At 39.4% G+C, this 19,270-nt stretch overlaps 1 protein-coding gene across 1 annotated transcript in view; it reads right to left on the reverse strand.

The window, feature by feature from the left end:
* The window catches only part of MAP4K5 (mitogen-activated protein kinase kinase kinase kinase 5), a 98,888-nt gene extending 93,433 nt beyond the window's left edge, over positions 1 to 5,455 (reverse strand). Inside the window, exons 1-2 of the mRNA XM_069464805.1 lie at positions 5,273 to 5,455; positions 4,819 to 5,034 (exon numbers count right to left, since the gene is read on the reverse strand). Of these exons, the coding sequence (XP_069320906.1) occupies positions 4,819 to 4,926 (108 nt within the window). The 5' untranslated portion in view covers positions 4,927 to 5,034; positions 5,273 to 5,455. The remainder of the gene's footprint in view (positions 1 to 4,818; positions 5,035 to 5,272) is intronic.
* Positions 5,456 to 19,270: the final 13,815 nt, after the last annotated feature.

Genomic DNA, 19,270 nt, shown 5'->3' on the forward strand with positions numbered 1-19,270 from the left:
TCTAAGGGACAGAAAAGTTCACAAAGAACTGGTAGATAGATATTGCCAGAAAAAAAACCATGTTCTCCATTTTTGGTATCTCTGCCAGGCTTGGTCACACCAAACCTAGAATGCAGGTATAGATCCCTCAAAATTCATTATGGTTTCTCAAGCCTTCAGGTGTTTGCACATACTATTCCCACAGTCTGGAATATCTATCTTTTCCCAACTTCTCCACTTAGAAACCACCCTGCATTCTTTAAAAAATCTAGCTAATGCCCTTTTCTCTATTAATCTTCCCTGGTTCACTCTCCTTTTTCTTTCTTCCCTCATCCCCAATAAAGATAGAGTTGAGCACTTCTTCCACTTCCTTTCTATGGCTCTTACCAAATTATGACAGTTTACATATCTATTCTCCTGATTAAGTTATACGCTCCTTGTTGATAGTGTACTTTCTCTTTCTTATGCTTGCATCTCCATATCCTAATACACAGTAAGCACTCAATAAATATTTCTTGAATGAATGAATGCTTACAAAAGTGTTGTGATGTATAAAGTTTTGTCTCTATACAATGGGATCCTGGGATATGTTTCAAAGTACCTAAAGCCATTCCAGTATTGTGACTCTTGGCTTGAAGGAGAGATAATGGAGGGCACATATAAAGGAAGGACACACTACAGCACACCAGTTGGTCTAGCATCCAGAGGAACCTAAGGAACTGATAAGATTACATGACAAAGATTTCTGTACAAATAACATATCATTTAAAATTAGAATTAACAAATATGAAACTTAAAATGATTAAATGAAGTTTCATTCAACAGATCCTTTAAAAATCATATTTTGAAGAATATTTAATGACTAGGGAAAATGCTGGTCATTCCAATCAAGTAGGAAAAAATAGCTACATCATGATCCCCGTCACAAATTTAATATAAACGCCATTTTGGGCTGGGCACAGTGGCTCATGCCTCTAATCCCAGCACTTTGGGAGGCCAAGGTAAGAGGATCACTTGAACCCAGGAATTCGAGGCTACAGTGAGCTATTATCAAGCCACTGCACTCCAGCTTGGGCCATAGAGACTCTGTCTCAAAAAAGAAAATCCATTCTAGAAACACACTGGCTTAAAAATATTCAGAAAAAGGCCTAAAACAAACTATATTAGTTATTAACAGTGTTTACCTCTGGGTAATTTTTTACAACCAATGTCATTTAATAAATATTTATTGAGCATCTGTTTGTTTGTTATAACACAGTAATGTTCAAGAGATATCTGTTCCTGTCCTCCTGGAACTAAACATGTCATAGTTAAATAATCAGAAAAAGCAACAAAGGTTAGAAAAAAATGCATGGGACTGCCCATTCTAAATTTATATCCCACAAATGGTTTAAAAAAAAAGGTTCCTAGAATTTTTCTGGAATCTAAGCTGGAAACAGTTTGATCCAAATATTTGGATAAATAGCTTATATTGTTGATTGTGAACTGTATCATGACACCACAATTGTTCTAGATCACTGTGGACAGAAGGTAGTAGAGATACTAAATCTCCAGATTTCCCCTTCCTATTAGCAGATTTAAAATTTGACAGTAATTACAAATAAAATTTTGCTCAGTTGAAATTTAATCCTTCATCCATCATCCACCACATTCCTTTTCTCTTCTGTGTTTCTTTCCCCTCCACCATTTCCTGCTCTCACCCTCAGTGATTCACCCCATTCATCTGAAAGAGTCTTTATATTCCTCTTCTTCTTTCAACCAGGGAACAGCCAGTTTAAGATTGAGCTCCCCCTCTTGGGGATTCTCAGGAAAGAAGTTTGGGAGTGGGGATCTGTGGTTTTGAAGAACATAAAAGTAGTTCACAAAGAATCTCAAAGCTACAGTCCTTTTAAAGCTTCCACTTCAAAAGATACCTCAGGTGTTAAAAAAAAAAGTGGGGATAATATCTGAGAACAGTGACTTATTTACTTATTCTTCACCGTAATTATTTCACTAATTTATATCATGGATTGCAAATACTTCTTAAACTTCCTAGGATTTTCAACACAGTGGTAAATAGTAAACTTACTCTAATTGCCCAGATCTTAAAAAATTTAGCACTACAGTATGACTGTTACATGTTTTTAGGCACATTAAGGAGTAAACACAAACTGACAAAATTCTACAGGATTTAAATCACTTATAATGGACATGCTACGAAATAGCTTTTCAGAAATATTTTCTCAGAGAACTCAAATAATTGAAATTTGTAATAAAAATACATACGAGGGTATCATAAAAGGCATTACAGAAATATATAAAGTATTAAATAGTTAGTGTTTTAATGTCCAAAGCATATGCTCAGAGAACTGTGTGACAGAATCACTGATATTCATTCATCAAATTTTTAGAGAGCAACTCACTTTGTGCCAGGCACATAGGTGCTATTAGAGATAGAGCAGTGATGAACAAAACAGATAAAAATTCCAGCCCTCGTGGAGTATTTTAGTGGATCTAGACAGAAAATAAACAAGAAAAAATAAGTAAAACTATGTTAGATGGTGATAACTACAAAGAAAAAAAATAAAATAGGAACCAAAGGATGCAGACGGTGTAAAAGAAAGGAGGAAGGAAACAAGCCATGTAGTTGTCTGAAAAAAGACATTCTGAGAGAAAATAGCAAGAACGAAGATCCAAAGGTGGGAAGATGCTTATAATGTTTAAGGAACAGCAAGTAGGCCAGTGTGGCTAGAGCAGAATGAGAGAAGGGAGAACAGTAACAGATGGGGTTGGAGAGATAAAGGGGAGGGGCTGGGGATTGCTGAAGGAGCAATTGAGTAAGGCTTTTATGGACAGGTCTTACAGCAACAGGTACAAATTGAGGGTGCTTCCAGGTAATTAGAACAAAGGCAAAGGAAAGACAAGGAGCCATGAATGTCTTAAGAGTGTTCAGGAATCAGAGGCTGTCCTAGTACGCAGTGAGATACATGAGTGAGCACGATTGTGAGGGGAGGAAACCATGTGTTGTAGGGTGAAGATGGGGTGTGATAAATATGCAGTTTTTGATCCTCTGTGTAGGAGCTGCAGAAGACAGACTAGGGTAGGGAGGCACCAGGGTAAAAGACAGGCATTAGCTGTCCCTTTAATATAATCTTTGTTTTCCCTGGCAAGAATGAAATCTTGTTCCAGACAGTTGCTTTAGATGCTTGATCTATAAAGAAAAATGGTGGAGGTCTTGGGATCTTTGTGAGGAAAACACTCTTAAAATTTTCTTGTAGTAGGGAGAAGAGAAAACATACAAGAACTGGAATTTAGACTATTGTATAATTAACATGAACTGAATTGAACTGGTCTAATACACAGTGAATCATAAGACAAAGATGACTAAAAAATGGCACTGAGAAGGCAAACAGGAATTTCAATTTTTAAAAGAACATTCCACAAAATGGCTAATCCATGGATAAACAAGTAAGAGTTAAGAACCTCTAATTTTGCAAAAAGAAGGGGATTCTGTCATAATTATCCACTTTGAATTCAAAGGTATTCACAAGGCAAGAGCTAGGACCTTGCTAACAATTCAACACCTCAGTGCCTAGTACAGATGACTCAAATGCTTGTTTAACGAATAAAAAGCCTATCCACTACAGTTCATCTCAGTAGAATTGAACAATGCTAGAGTTATCATAACATCACCTTGAAATGCTAGCACAAATAGGGGATAAATTAAACAAAAGCAAATAAGTAGGAAGAAGGATGTTTTCCTTCCATGTTGCCACCTGTGCAAAACAGCAACATACCCCAGAGGTGTCTACTGGTTAACTACCCATGTGACACAAGACCATTTCAGCTATATGCAGGACTGTTGTTGGAAGAATGGGATATATATGTGTGTGTACATATATATGCACCATGAACAAAGTCAATAAACAAAGCCGTTGCAAAAAACAAAGGAATGTTCCTTTAATACCCATATGAGTTGCATTAATGCTCCCCCTTTGATACAGAGAACAAAAAGCACAGGTAATCTCAAACAATCTATTTCCTCTGGACCCTCCAAGAACTCAGTGGATTTAGGGAATTTGTGTTTCCTTTTCTACCATGTTTTCTTTAAATCCTAAATTAAGAGTAACTTACACTCATTGTTTGTCTTAATACACAAGAGCACAATACAAAGACAGAAGCTCTTATCCACAAATGTTAATGGGATGTTTTAAATCCCAAAGAGAGGAACTGCTAAAATAGGAAAAAACCCAGGAAGTTAGTATCACATTTTTATCATCAACTAGAGACAAATGATCAAACTTCCGCCAGGAAAAGCATATTTCTATATGGGATAATATTTGTACACATGTCACTTTGACCCAATATTAGATTACTTACAGTTAGTTTAGAGACAGGGTTTCACACAGCTTTTTTTAGTCAGGCTCATCCATTAAAACAAGTTTTTTGTTTTTTTTTTTTAAATGCAAATATCTGAATGTCAATATTCTTTCCTGTCCACTGTCTTCTGATATTTTTCCATGCTCACACTAGAACATCCTTCAGTGTATTTCCGTAAGCAGACTCAAACTCCCTTCGATACCGTAAGCAAGCCTTAAAAAGCCTGTTATTACCACTCCCACCCCATCCCCCCCAAAAGTACAACAGTGGTTTGCAACAATGTGGTTAGTTCTGCTTGTTGGTAGCGATTAGAACAAGCTGTGAATCGAGGGTACTCTGAACGGAGTAAAAGGGACCCCAGCCGCTTCCTCCCCAGAATGCAACAATAAAAGCATCCTTCCCTATGCCCATACTTCACCAGAAAGTGGCCCTATTCCTAGGACCCAGTCGACCGCAGGACAAGGGCCCACCCTGCCTCACCTTATAAACGTCCCCGTAGGTGCCGCTGCCGACCCTCTGAACTAGCTCGTAGTCCTGCTGCGGGTTCCGCCTCAGGATGTCCGCGGCAGGCCGCAGCGGGGCCTCCATCTTCGCTCAGGGCCGGGCCCCCGCCGGCTCTGCCCGCGGCTCCCCGATTCCCGCTAACGAGGGGGAGCAGCGCCGCTTCTCAACATGGAGCCTCCGCCGCAGCAACTCCTGCACGACGGACGAACACAAGCGGGTCGGCATCGCGGGCTACTACCCCGAGCGCCCCGCACCCCCGCGGCCCAGCCCCTTCCTTTCTGTCCCGCCTGTGGCCGTGGAGAAGCGGGCCTGGAAGGGTCCCGGGCGCCCCGCCGCCCCGTTCCGGCCGCGGCCCTTCCCCCTCTCCGGCCGCCCGCGAACTGCCCGGCCCGGCCTCCTCGCCCGCCGGGGCCCAGCGCCGGCTCGGTACCTGAGGGGGGCGGCCCCGCTCTTTGTTGAGCGCAGAGCCCGGGACCTGCTTCCTCGACGGCGCCCGCGTCCTCCTCCCCCGTGGCGGCCGACAGCCCTGGGTCTCGCGCAGCCGCCGCCGCCGCCGCCGCCGCCACCCGCCCGCCGCACCGCGCGTCCTCTCGCAGGCAGCAGAGGCGCGTACGATCGCCGCCGCCGCACCACGTTCCCCACCCGGGGCTGCGTCACTGGGAGACACGTTCCCGGCCAGCGTGGGTCGGCGCCCAGCGGCCCGCCCGAGCGCGCCGGCCGTGGGACCAGAGTGCCGCCCTGAGGCCTGGTGAGGACACGACACCCTCCTGACCTGGCCACCGCGGCCCCTTTGCTGGGTGCGTCCTTTCAGGGCCTAGAGCGCTCTCCTACCCACTCTCAGAGATAAGGGATAGCCCTGGGTATTCGTCGCCTGACAGGCCTTGGATAAACCGTCCCTAGATTTGTCAGGTAAACTTGGAGGGTGACAAGTACAGGAAAAAGGGTGGGCGCGAGGGTGATGGGAATGCAGCCCTCCAAGTTCAAGACGGAAAAGGTACGTTGAGGGCACTGGGCCAGAAGTAACCTGGCAGTGGGGAGCCGGGTAAGGAGGTGGGGGAGTGCCAGGTTAACTTAAGTCGCGGCACACCCTACTGCACCTTCCTGTTTTGCAAACCATTCCCAGTGGTTCCAGTTTGAGGCTGCCCTGCACACTTGCACAACCTGTCTTCTACTTAGTTTTTCTGAGACATTTCTGAAAGCCTGAATTCCTAGGATAATTCAATGGCCTTTATCCTTGTTGGGCACACACGGTATCTCACCGCCGGTATTGCACCTTTAATGGGATCGGGGTACTGCAGAAGCTAAAATACAGTCAGGGGCTGCAGCCTGATTCTGGCTCTACTGCTTCCTTAGTATGTGATCTGGGCTGGGACATCAGATTTGGCAATATCTCGGTGTCCTTATCTGCAGCTTGAAGAGCATAAGGTTTTGCATCTGACACTCTAGAAAGTGTTTGTAAAGCATTTTACAGGGTTGTAAAGAGAGTTGTCAAATATAAGAGGTTTTAAATACATAACAATGCACAGGCTATGGAACAGGAGTTCAGGGAAGTAATTTCACAAGCTGTTTTGCAGTTTCAGTTCCTGTCTTGTTCTGAAGGTAGAAATTAAGTTGCCTGCATTATGTATACCGGCAAAGTTATTTCTAGAGTCTAGTATAGGTTTTGAACAGTAAACCCAGATATCACTTAGCTACTGCATTTAGTGACTGAAAAATTACAAAAGAGCAAGTTGTAGATGTAGGCATGTGGCTTTGAACATCCAATTCAATTCTGTTCTTGGGAAATATGCTCCTTGTTGATAATTATAATCAATTGTATAATGTAGAAATTAAATTCACACCTTAACAGGACAGGGAATATATGTAATTTCTTGTGCTCCATGCACAAAGGGCACTTATTTAGAGAACATAAGTAAGCCCAGACTTACATGCTCCATGGACAAAGCCTATGTGTTTACTGCATTGAAAAAATTGTTGAAGAACAGTTCCTTCTTTCAAAGCTTCTTGGCACTTGTTTTGGTGGGCACATAACTTTTGGCTTCGATGACTCAAAATCTCTTCAAATGTTCTGTTGGTATCTTAGTACTTGCTTACTGTCATAGATTCATTTTTTTTCCCCCCTCTGACCCTATAAACATTGATCCTTTCTCTAATCTGAAATTCATTTATTCTTATTTATAACTGTATTATTCCATAGAGAATTTGAGGTAGCATATAGAAAATACAGGCCGGGCACAGTGGCTCACGCCTGTAATCCTAGCACTCTGGGAGGCCGAGGCAGGTGGGTGGTTTGAGCTCAGGAGTTCGAGACCATCCTGAGCAAGAGCAAGACCCCGTTTCTACTAAAAGTAGAAAGAAAGTATATGGACAGCTAAAAATATATATAGAAAAATTAGCGAGGCATGGTGGCGCATAACTGTAGTCCCAGCTACTCGGGAGGCTGAGGCAGTTGGATAGCTTGAACCCAGAAGTTTGAGGTTGCTGTGAGCTAGGCTGACGCCATGGCACTCTAGCCCTGGCAACAGAGTGAGACTCTGTCTCAAAAAAAAGAAAAGAAAATACATACTGTAACATAAGATAAACATAAGCAAGTGAAGAAACTAGTATGAAGTTAGAGAGAAGAAAAATAGGAAACCAGAACAATGGAATAAATTAGCCAAAGAAGGGATTTTATAGTGTTTTTGAGATCTAGGTGAACCAATTGATCAAGAAAGAGGTGCATGTTTTCCTGATGCTAACACTACAGAAAATTTTATCTCATGAGCCTTTATAAAGTAGAAATTTAATGCCCAGTTTGAGACAAGGATAAATATCCTGACAATCCTTTAAGCATGTTATTTTTGAAACACAACATTTAAAATGAATTAGGCAGTAAAAAGTTTGAGGTCATAGTCTTCAACAAGACCCTGGAGAGCAGATATTTTTATATTGCCAGTCATAGCAGTTCCATATGCTTTGTCCATCAACCCAGAAGCAGATAGCATGGAAAAAGTTGAAATTCTATGTGGTGGTTAAAAAATGTGTCTGCTATAATCATTATTTTACTTGTACCACAGTTGATGCCAAGAGGAAAACATTTGCTTTATGTTAACGCCAAAAGAATCTTAAGGATTTTAAAATACTGGTTGAGTTAGTTTTAACAAGATCAGTGAAGTAGATTGGTTGGTAAAGAAATTCAGATTTAATTTCCTTAAGATAAACATATAGTGAATAAATTTATTTTTATCGTAAACAATTAAACACATAATTTCAAGGTTGAAGTTTATATAGTAATAAATCATTGTAGCTAACAGGAGAGTTTCTACAAACCACCCAACATTATAATGACAAGATGTAGAATAAGTATAGCTTGATATGGGTCCTTCATCACAACTTAATTGTCATATATGCTTAGTGTCTTCGTGATATCTGACATGTAAATATTTTTCAGCTTTTATTCTTATCTATATAACAAACTATAAGGGTTTTTTTCTCTGTTTTGTAGTGTTTTTCCCCTATTTCAAAGTTCTTAAGTAAAATGCTAATTGTAATCTGTGGCCTCTAGTTTCAACTCTAATTTTAGCCAAGGGTGAATTTTAAAAAATTTGAGACATAAATGTCTTTATCTTTTACATAGCTAATTTTCATAATTTATTATCCAAGAAAAAATGGCTAATCAAAACCTTAAAATATGATAGGACAGAGCATAAGGACAATAGTTTTGGCTATGGAACATACAGGTTTAAACAATACAGTAATCTGATGAATCTTCCAACTTAAAGTAGTTGCAAAATGTAACTGTGTGTGATTGAGTTGACTGAAGAGCGTAAGGTTTATATTGGTTAAATGTAAATCAATTAAATGTTGGAAGACATTGCCACAATTGTGATTTGGATTTTCAAATAGTTATTAAACTATTCTTTCTATTACTAATTAGGGCCATTTGTCTGCTGAGGCAAAACCATATTTTTCAAGTAGAGGGAAATGCTTGTATTTTGTTCTGGGTAGCAATAGAACATGTATGGTATTCAGAATCACTATCATCAGGTCATTATGATAAGAGTTTTAAAAAGAAGAAGTAAAGAAGACAGTACACAGCCCTCTTTTATCCAGCTTGAATTGACCATAGGATATGTTAAGAAGTTGTTTCTATTAATCAATATCCTCAGAGTGGTTTTAAGGTTTATATGAGAATTGGTAGAAGGATTTCTATATTCAACTCACAAATTGGTTCTGTTTGCAAATTCAATAGCTAAAAAAAGATAATGGTTACAAATAATCTTATGCTTTTCCTTATCACTTTCCTCACATTATGTTAGGTATAATGTTCAGAAGGGTGCCTAAAATTTGCCTGTACCTCATATAGACTAGTGTTTTGAGCAGAAGAGGCCACAATGCTTGACAGTGACCCTATCCGACAGCTATATAGCTCTTGCAGGATTCCAATAAGCTCTCCTTTTCTTTGTCCCTTCAGGGCAAGGATGATATGGCTTCCCACTGTTGGTAATCACAGGATGCTTTGCTATCCCTTGTTGATTACCTTAACCCTGTCCTCATTTTTACATTTTATTTTATTTTATTTATTTATTTATTAAATAGAGACAAGGTCTTACTATGCTGCCCAGGCTGGAGTATGGTGACTATTCACAGGCACAATCATACTGCACTGCGACCTCGAACTCCTGGCCTCAAACGAATCATTCACCTCAGTCTCCCTAGTAGGTGGGACTACTGGCATGCACCACCATACCTGACTCTCATTTTTATAAATAATCCTTTCATTAGAATATCTTTCTGTGCTATCTCTTTCTTCCCAGAATCCTGATTGATATAGGGATTAGAAGTACTCTCAGAAAAGAGACCCTTGAAATGGCTTTCTGGGATGGCATTACTCATGTATCTAATGGTTACCTGTATAAACTACCTATCAAGAAAAGTGAAACAATGGTATTCTATAGTATCGGGTGGCATCACAACTACACATATACCCATCAGTAGTTGGCATGAGATGGAGTGTCAGTATAGGTTCCAGCACTGGAAGATCAATCTCTAGCACCTAGCTGCTATGATAGTGATGATTAATAAAATTGGCTGCTCTGACTGATTCCATGAGAATACATGAGGAAAAAGAAAAATAGAGAGCCTTGAGTTCCAAACTTAAGGCACAACAAGAAAATCAGAAAGCTTCTTTGACAGCTTTGAAGATAAGACTGAGGACAAAGCCCAGGGCTTGACTATAAAGGCTACAACATTGCAGTTGTCAATTAAATGTGATACCTAGTTCTGTTCTACTAAGGTAAGGGCACTGGTGGAGAAGGCCTGGGACCCTGTGACACAGGATGAGGGGCAATGAGCAGATATGAATGAGACTGAGAACTTTGAACAAGAGTTAGGTAGAGTTTTACTATAGCCCTGATGGACAAGTACAAGGCCTGCTCTTGGAGGAGAGCTTATATACTGAAGAAGTTATAGGATCTTGCCAAATACTTACCTGGGATTCAGATTTGATGTGTAAATGAGCATCTGAAGGTCCTTCTAAGTGGCTTATTTCAAGCTTGTTCTCAATAATAGCTTACAGTCTATATGCTGAGATGCCAGAATTTCCCTGACATACTGTAGAGGAAGGAATCTCAGGCTTATGGAAATGTTGGATTTACTCAGTTATATGCATTCTGCTTAGTCACATTCTATCCATTCTAGCCCTAGGAAGGTCCATATAATTTACCTTTATCCAGACATTTGAATAAGAGGGCACAGATATCTTTGAAAAATTCTTTGGTGGCTGTCCTTAATAGGTTGGAGATGATGATTGGGATCTATGATGTTAGTGGGAATATTGAGACCCTGATAGAGGCCAGGTGGCTTAACTGTCAGAGACATGTTCAGCACAATTACCATGATAACCCTCAGGTAGAATTGATAATCAGGGTGTTTTCAATGCAAGGATATGTGGTGGTATCCTCTTGATCTCTGAATCTCTAGGAATGAATAAAACCATCAGCCTACTTAAGTGCTTCTTGACATATGTAAGTGGAAAAATTCTAGGACTCATGGACAGAAACCTAACTGAAGTCACTGTGATAGAGTACAGGATAATAGAAACAATACCCAATTCTTAGACTTAAACCAATTCACAAACCTAGAGTCCCTTAATTAAGGGGGAGGCCAGATTCCCTTGAGGAAGGATCTTGCAGTGTAGTCAGGTATAAACAGTGAATCTTCCCTGAGGCCACTTCTAGAGGTATCTGTGGCCTTTTACCAGGGTGACTGTGAACTGAGGAATGGGAAGTTCTCACACCTTCTAGAGGTTATTAGATGTTAGCCCTGAACACTAATCCCTACCGTCTCAAAATACCACTAGAAGTCCAGTGATCGGAGTGCAGATTTGAGAAAGTCAAGTGTACTCTTGGTTTAGGTCCATTTCATAATGGGTGCAGTGGGACTAAATGTTGCGAACACATATTCGATTGCCCACCAACCAAGAACCAAACATAAGAGCCAAGTGTTGGTGAAGGAAAGGTGGTTTGTTCAAGTGCTGGCAGCCTGAGGAAATGATGCCCTATTGTCAAAGACCATCTATCTCCTCTGCTTCCTGAACAACATATAAAGGGAAGGGGTAAAAGGGGTAGGTGGCAGAAAGCAAGCTTTGTGCAAGTCATCATGACTTGCTTGATGGTTATCAGCAAACCATAGGTGGATCTTTTCATCAGCAGTCTGCGGTTGGCCTGTTCTGGACTCTTGATCTGTTTTTCCTCAAGGTCATTTTCTAATCGTGTCCCCTGCAGCTGTGTATGTGGGCAATAGGTTAATTCTAAGCTTTTAAGACAGAACAAGCCAAAAGCATACTGGAATAAAAATGGCTTCCCTTAGCTAGCCTAGTGTTATAGTCTGGCCCTTGGGGTACAATTACATAAAGATCCAGCTTTTTCTGTATATTTGTTTATGATTTGTGTAATAATCATTGATGCAAAATGTTGCTGATCCATACTATACGAAATGGCTCCTGTTCGCCATATTTATTCCTGTGCTAGAAGCAGTATACAAAGAGTAGAAATTTGTCACAAAGCTTTTATATTTCGAGCTCTTTATTTAAACTTGTTGGAATATGTGCATAAACCTTGTTTCTTTTATGTAATAAACTAGAGTAATATATGAAAAAAAAAAGATCCATTTTAGGGTTATTTTTTCCAGTCCCAAATGTATGTGAGAATACATATATTGAGTAGCAGAATCCCTATGTTAGGTTTCTGGGGGAATACAGGCTGTTATAATTGGTAGGGCCAAGTAAAACCACCCTAGGTAGCATCTCCCCCATGCCAAAGAAGAAAGCCAAAATTAAACTTTAGCACTAGGGAAATTACTGAGATTAGTGCCACCATTAGCAATATGAGAGATGCTTTTTATTTAATCAAGTCCCATTGATTTATTTTTGTTGTTGCTGTAATTGCCTTTGGGGTCTTAGTCATAAATTCTTTGCCTAGGCTGATATATAGAAGACTTTTTCTTACATTTTCTTCTAGAATTTTTATGGTTTTGTGTCTTACTTTTAATTCTTTTATCCATCTTGAATTAATTTTTGTAAGTGGTAAGATATAGGGGTCCTGTTTCATTCTTCTGCATGTGGCTATCCAATTTTCCCAGCACCATTTATTGAATAGGGCTTCTTTTCCCCAGTGTATATTATTGTCTGCTTTGTCAAAGATCAGTGGGTTATAGATAGATGGTTTTATATCTGGGTTCTCTGTTCTGTTCCATTGGTCTGTGTTTCTATTTTTGTACCAATACCATGCTGTTTTGGTAACTATAGCCTTGTAGTATAGTTTGAAGTCTGGTAATGTGATGCTTCTAGATTTGTTCTTTTTGCTTACGATTGCTTTGGCTATTCGGGCTATTTTCTGGTTCCATATGAAGTGTAGAATTATTTTTTGAAGGCCTGTGAAATATGATGTTGGTATTTTGATGGGGATTGCATTGAATTTGTAAATCACTTTGGGCAATATGGACATTTTAACAACGTTAATTCTACTGATCCACAAGGATCGTATGTTTTTCCATTTATTTGTGTCATCTGCGATTTCTTTCCTCAGCGTTTTGTAGTTCTTGTAGTGATCTTTCGCCTCCTTGGTTAAGTATGTTCCTAAGTATTTTATTTTCTTTGTGGCTATTGTGAATGGTATTGAGTCTTTGATATGACTCTCAGCTTGACTGTTACTGGTAAATAGAAATTATACTGATTTGTGTGCATTGATTTTATAATGTAAGGCTTTGCTGAATTTAAATTAAAAATTAAATTAAAAAGCTTCTTCGCAGCAAAGGAAATAATCAACAGAGCAAATAGACAAACTACAGAATGGGAGAAAATATTCACAAACTATACATCCAATCAAGGGCTAATATCCAGAATTTACAAAGAACTCAAGGCAATCAGCAAGAAAAAAATCAAATAAGCCCATCAAAAAGTGGGTAAAAGACATGAACAGAAGCTTTTCAAAATAAGATAGACAAAAGGCCAAAAAACATATGAAAAAATGCTCAGCGTCACTAATCATCAGGGAAATGCAAATTAAAACCACAATGAGATATCACCTTACCCCTGTCTGAATGGCTTTTATTAAAAATTCCCAAAATAATAGATGCTGGCATGGATGCAGAAAGAAAGTAATGCTTATATACTGTTGGTGGGACTGTAAATTAGTACAACCTCTTTGAAAAACAGCAAGGAGATTTCTCAAAGAACTAAAAGTACACCTACTATTCAATCCAGCAATCCTACTACTGGGTATCTACCCAAAGGAAAAGAAGTCACTTTATCAAAAAGACGCCTGTACACGAATGTTTATTGCAGCACAATGCAAAATAGCAAAGATGTGTAATCAACCCAAATGTCCATCAATTCATGAATGGATTAACAAAATGCAGTGTGTGTGTGTGTGTGTGTGTGTACATATACATATTTATATAGATATATATACATATACATACACACACACACACACACACACCCCATGGAGTACTACTCAGCCATGAAAAGGAATGAACTAGTGTCTTTTGCAGCAATTTGGATGGAACTGGAGACCATTATCCTAAGTGAAGTATCTCAAGAATGGAAAAACAAATACTACATGTACTTTCTAATAATTTGGAACTAATTGATGGGCACAGAGAGAAATAAAAATTGTTGGAAATCAAGAAGGGGGGATGAGGGAGAAGAGGAGAGGTAAAAAACTTACCTAACAGGTACAATGAACAGTATTCAGGTGATGGAAACACTTATAGCACTTACTAAAGCATTATAAAATCTATCCATGTAACAAAAACATTTGTACCCTCTTAATAATTTGAAATACAAAAAATTCAAAAAAAATAAAAGAAAAGGAGAAAGAGGAAATACTGAAGAAGACCTAACAGCTCTTGGTAACATCTCTCCCACATGCAAAGTACACTCACACCTCTTTTCCAAGAGCCCTAAGTCTCTTATCATTATGGCATTAACATACAGTCCAGGATCTCACCATATCAATTAGGTGTAAGTAGGACGAGGCTCCTTGGGAACAGCTCCTGTGTTCCTTTAGTAGCTCCTTTACTAGCATTTTGAAAAACTGTGAACTAAAGAGACAAGTGACATGCTTGAGGTACACACAACATACAACGGCAGGACAGGCAGAGGATAACCATCATAAACCCTACTGCTCAGAAAGACTTCTGCTCTCTGAGATTTCTTCCTTTTCAATAAAATGTAGCCCATGTTTGCAAAAAAAAAAAAAAAAAAAAAATCTGAAAGATATGTCTTTCCCTTTTAATTCATCTGTTTGACTCATCTAATAGCCAAATTAGTTTTCGAGAATATCTATGGATTATTAAAAATTTAATCAAATATTGATGCTGTAAAAATAAGTAATTCAAAATCTAAGCTGTTAGAACTTTAAAATATTTTGAGCATTAAGGGAATATGATTATGGGACCCCAGTCACAGTCAGGTAGCTGTAACCTTTGTTTCTCTGATTATAGGTCAGCCATTTTCCTTATGTACATTGTTTTGTAAAATGTAAATGACTAAATGATGCCAGGGAAGGCCCCTTCTCTTTAACTGCTGATCTTCATTATGAATTAACTTCCTTATTTCACACACAAGTACTTCATTGCTATCATCACATTGTCTACAATGGAGTGTTAAATGCACTCTTTTAAAAGGTAATGAAAACAAACTGTATGCAAAAAGAAGCAAACTATAACTAATTAAATTGTTGTAACTCATAAGCCAGCCTTGTATGGAAAAATGTTATAATCCTACTAAATTTCTTTGTGTTATATAAAAGCAAGACTTTAACTTTTGACTTCAGAGCACTGACTCCATTTTTCTGAAGTCTTTGTTTCCTGGATGGCTATTCCCAGCTTTTCACTTGAATAAACTATTTAAAACTGGATTCTAATCCTTTCAATTATTTCAAGTTGACAGTGCCAATCATAGTTGTGGGGTTTTTGCTAGAGCAAATCAGCACAGCTCTTGGCACCTACAATGTAGCTATTGACTTGAAACCCAGAATGTAGCTTTCTTAACAATTCTTATCAGCAAAAATAATAAGAAACAGTTTGCCTTCACATGACTGTGACAGAACTGTCATTGTCTTACCTCAAGGCTATTTAACACTTCTGTTTTATGATAGAGTATCATTCCAGAGGGACCTTTGTTAATTGACATCCAGTAGAACATCATGATCATCTATTATCTTGATGACATTTTACAACTTGGACCTGGTAAGCAGGAAGTAGCAACCACGGTAGATACTTTAAAAAGATCCTTAAAACCAGAGGATGAGAGATAAACCCTTTCAGGGACCTGTCACATTAGTGAAATTTCCAACAACCCAGTGGAGTTCTGGTGTTCCATCTTGTATCATCCACCTCAAAGAAAGATGCACATTGCGTGGTTGGCCTGTCTGGATTTTGAAGACAATGTACTGTATTTGCTGCTTCTTGACCCATTTACCATGTAACCTATAAGATTGCTAGTTTTTTATGAGACTTAGAACAACATAATGCCCTACTGAAGGTCCAGACTATGGCACAAGCTGCCCTGACACTTAAGCTTTAGGACTCAGCAGATCCAATGGTAAATAAGGATACTGTATGGAGTCTCTTTCAAGCCCAATAGGAGAATCCCAATGCAGATCCCTAGGGTCTTGGGATAAGAACACACCCTCATCTGCTGACAGTTATTCTCCATTTGAAAGGCAATTCTTGGCTTGCTACCAGGACTTGATAGAAACTAAACACTTGACTATGGGATATTAAGTAACTATGTGATGTGAATTGCTCTTTAGGAAACTGATTGTTTTCTAATTTAATGAATCATAAATTGAACATAGGCAGCAGAATTCCAGCATCAAATGGGAAGGTATATATTGGGGTGGCCTGAAATGATCTGGAAGGTGCAAGTAAATTATGTGAACAAACTTCCATCATATCTGCCCTTACTTCTTTGCCTCTTTTTTTTTTTTTCCAGCCCAATATCTATGAGCTCATGGCCATTTAGCAGAGAAATAGAAAGTTTAGACCTGGTTTATTAATTGTCTGCATGATATATTCTAGCACCAACTTGAAGCAGACAGCCACTGAATTATGGCCTCACACCATAATCAGATGGCCTTGAGAGATAGGAGGAGAAATACTCCCAGTGGGCATAACTTTGAATAGTACATTTGATTACCCTCTTTGTTAGGAAGAAGAGCTGGCCTGGGATATGAATCTATACTGATTTATGCACAGTAGCTAATAGGTTGGTCAATGACCTGGAAACAAAAAGATTTGAGATAAGAAAGTCAGTGAGAGAGGTATTATGGATGGATTCTTAAAATGCTCAGAATGTGAAAATATCTGTGAACCACGTTACTGCCCACTGGAAGGCATCCACTCCAATAGCCAGTTCTACGAGGTGATGTGTCCTGTAGATGTCAGTCACCTCTTTGTGCCAATAGGAATGTAGGATAAGAGTAGACTCACCAACATGGACTTCTACTTGCCAAGGATAATTCAGTTACTGCCACTGTGGAGTGTTTAACCTGCTTAAAGCACAAGCCATTGCAGAGACCCCAGTATGATACTATTCCCTAGGCAGATCAATCAATCATCTGGTGGCAGTTTAATTATGCTAGATCCCCTACATTATGGAGGGAAGAGTGCTTTGTTCTCATGAGAATAGATACATATTCTTATAATAGGTTTATCTTCCCTACCTGGAAAGCTTCTACTAGTACCACAATTCATGGGTTTATAGAATGTCTTCTTTCATCACCATGTATCATAAACAACATTATCTTTGAGCAAGATACTAATTTTACTGTGAGGGAAGTGTGGCAACAGAGGCATGGCCATGGAATTAACTGATCTGACCTCAAATCCATCATCACTCAGAAGCAGCTAGTTTGATAGGATGGAGGAAAGGCCTGCTGAAGAATCAGTTGTGGTGCTGGCTGAGAAAAAAACCTATGAGGATATGGTATAGGTCGGACTTAACCCAGGAGCCACTATATGTTGCCATCTCTCCATATTCAAAATGCATGAGCCTGGGAACCAAGGGATACAGGTAGGAGTTGCTCTTTGATTATTCCTAATAACTCTCTTGAAGAATTCTTGTCTCTACAACATTGGACTTGGTGGTTTAATGGCCCTAGTGCCTAAAGGACAGATATTTCCTCCAGATGACAAAGTCACAGTTCTATTAAATAGTAAGCCAAAACAACTACCTTGCCATTTTGGGGTCTTTAGACCACTGAATCAACAGTTAGAGAGGATGTCATTGTACTGGTTGGGGTGATTGATTCTAATTACCATGAGCAAGTTGGTTGTTGCTCCACAAGGGGACAAGGAGGACAATATCTGGAACTCTAGTTATGCACTAAGGGGCCTCTTAGTATTCACATGTCTAATATTACTGGACAATGGGAAACTGCAGCAATCCAATAAAGACAAGACCACCAAGGTCTTGGAGCCTATGAGAGTAAAGTTTTGGTCACCCCACCAGATGAAGTATTAGTAGAGGGTAATGGGAAAATGGAAGCTATGATTATCACCTTAGGCCAAATAACCATCCTCTCTCTACTTTCCTTACTATCAGAGCCATAATTTTGTTGACATTTTCCAAGTGACCATGTTTATCAAGGGGAGACTGAGATATTCCCCCATCTTAGAGGATAAATCTTTTTTGGTCTAGCTCTAGGCTCATTCCTCTTGTTAAAGGAATGGTTTAGGCTTGGATAATTCTGGACAATGACACAAGAGATAAAGTCTGCTGGAGTGCTTCTAGGAAGATTTTCCTTGCTATGAACAAGGTACACAGGACACAGACATGCCTTTTTCTGTCTCTAGGCATGAGTACCTGCTTCTGATGACTGGAATAGCAAATGCTGTTAGTAACCGTGAGAGGAGCCAGCATTAGAAAATAAGCCAACACACTGAGGATGGTAGAGTGCAACCTTGGTCCTTGTGGCAAAGTCTTCTGGTTATTTTCCAAGGTTCATTTCCCTTTTTTGTTAGTATTAGACCCCTAAATTTTAGTTGCATACATGGTATATTTACTAACAAGGTGGGACATGGTAGGTCAATGCTATTTGAGTAGAGATAATATGTGCACCTTCTGGGTTGTACCCTTAGAGAAAATGGATATGTTCACTTCTTCCCTTTCTCCCCTTCTATATGACTAGAATGAAAACATGAATGCCCAAGCTAGAGCAGCCGTCTTGGATCATATGATGGAAGCCCCAAGTAAAGGATAGAAGAAAGTATAAAGAGCCTGGGAAGCCACTATATTAGCTCTGGATGGCTTATGCTCAGATTATTTCATAAGAGAGAGATAAATATTTGTTTTATTTAAGCCACTGAAATTTTTTATAGCAGCCAAAGTTATATCCTAATGAATATAGCCCATGATGATGTTGAGCTGATGAATTAGCCACCATAGAACCAATCTATCTTTAAACAAATTGTTATGTGAGAGTAAATGTCCTCTTTTGTTAAGCCATTTTGAGTTATAGCCAAATGTATTCTAACTGATATGAATACTTTTTCAAGATTGCTAGTTATAAAGGGAAGGAGCAAATTGGTGCTCTAACTCTCAACTTCTCAACTATTAGGAAACTTCTGATTGAGGTAGCCCTTTACTTATGATGGCAGAAAGTGAGCATGGTAAAGGAACCAATGGAAGAAAAATAATTGGGGGGCGGGAATAATTTACAGAGACATCTCAAAGAAGGCAGAAAAAGAGAAGATCTAATGTACTAAAGTACAAATGGAGGAATAACTTTTTTTCTTTTCCTTTCTTATTTAAAATAAACTTGGTCCGGGTGTGGTGGCTCACGCCTGTAATCCTAGCACTCTGGGAGGCCGAGGTGGGCGGATCGTTTGAGCTCAGGAGCTCGAGACCAGCCTGAGCAAGAGCGAGACCCCATCTCTA

Source organism: Eulemur rufifrons, chromosome 2, assembly GCF_041146395.1.
Source record: "Eulemur rufifrons isolate Redbay chromosome 2, OSU_ERuf_1, whole genome shotgun sequence".
NCBI classification, from domain to species: domain Eukaryota; kingdom Metazoa; phylum Chordata; class Mammalia; order Primates; family Lemuridae; genus Eulemur; species Eulemur rufifrons.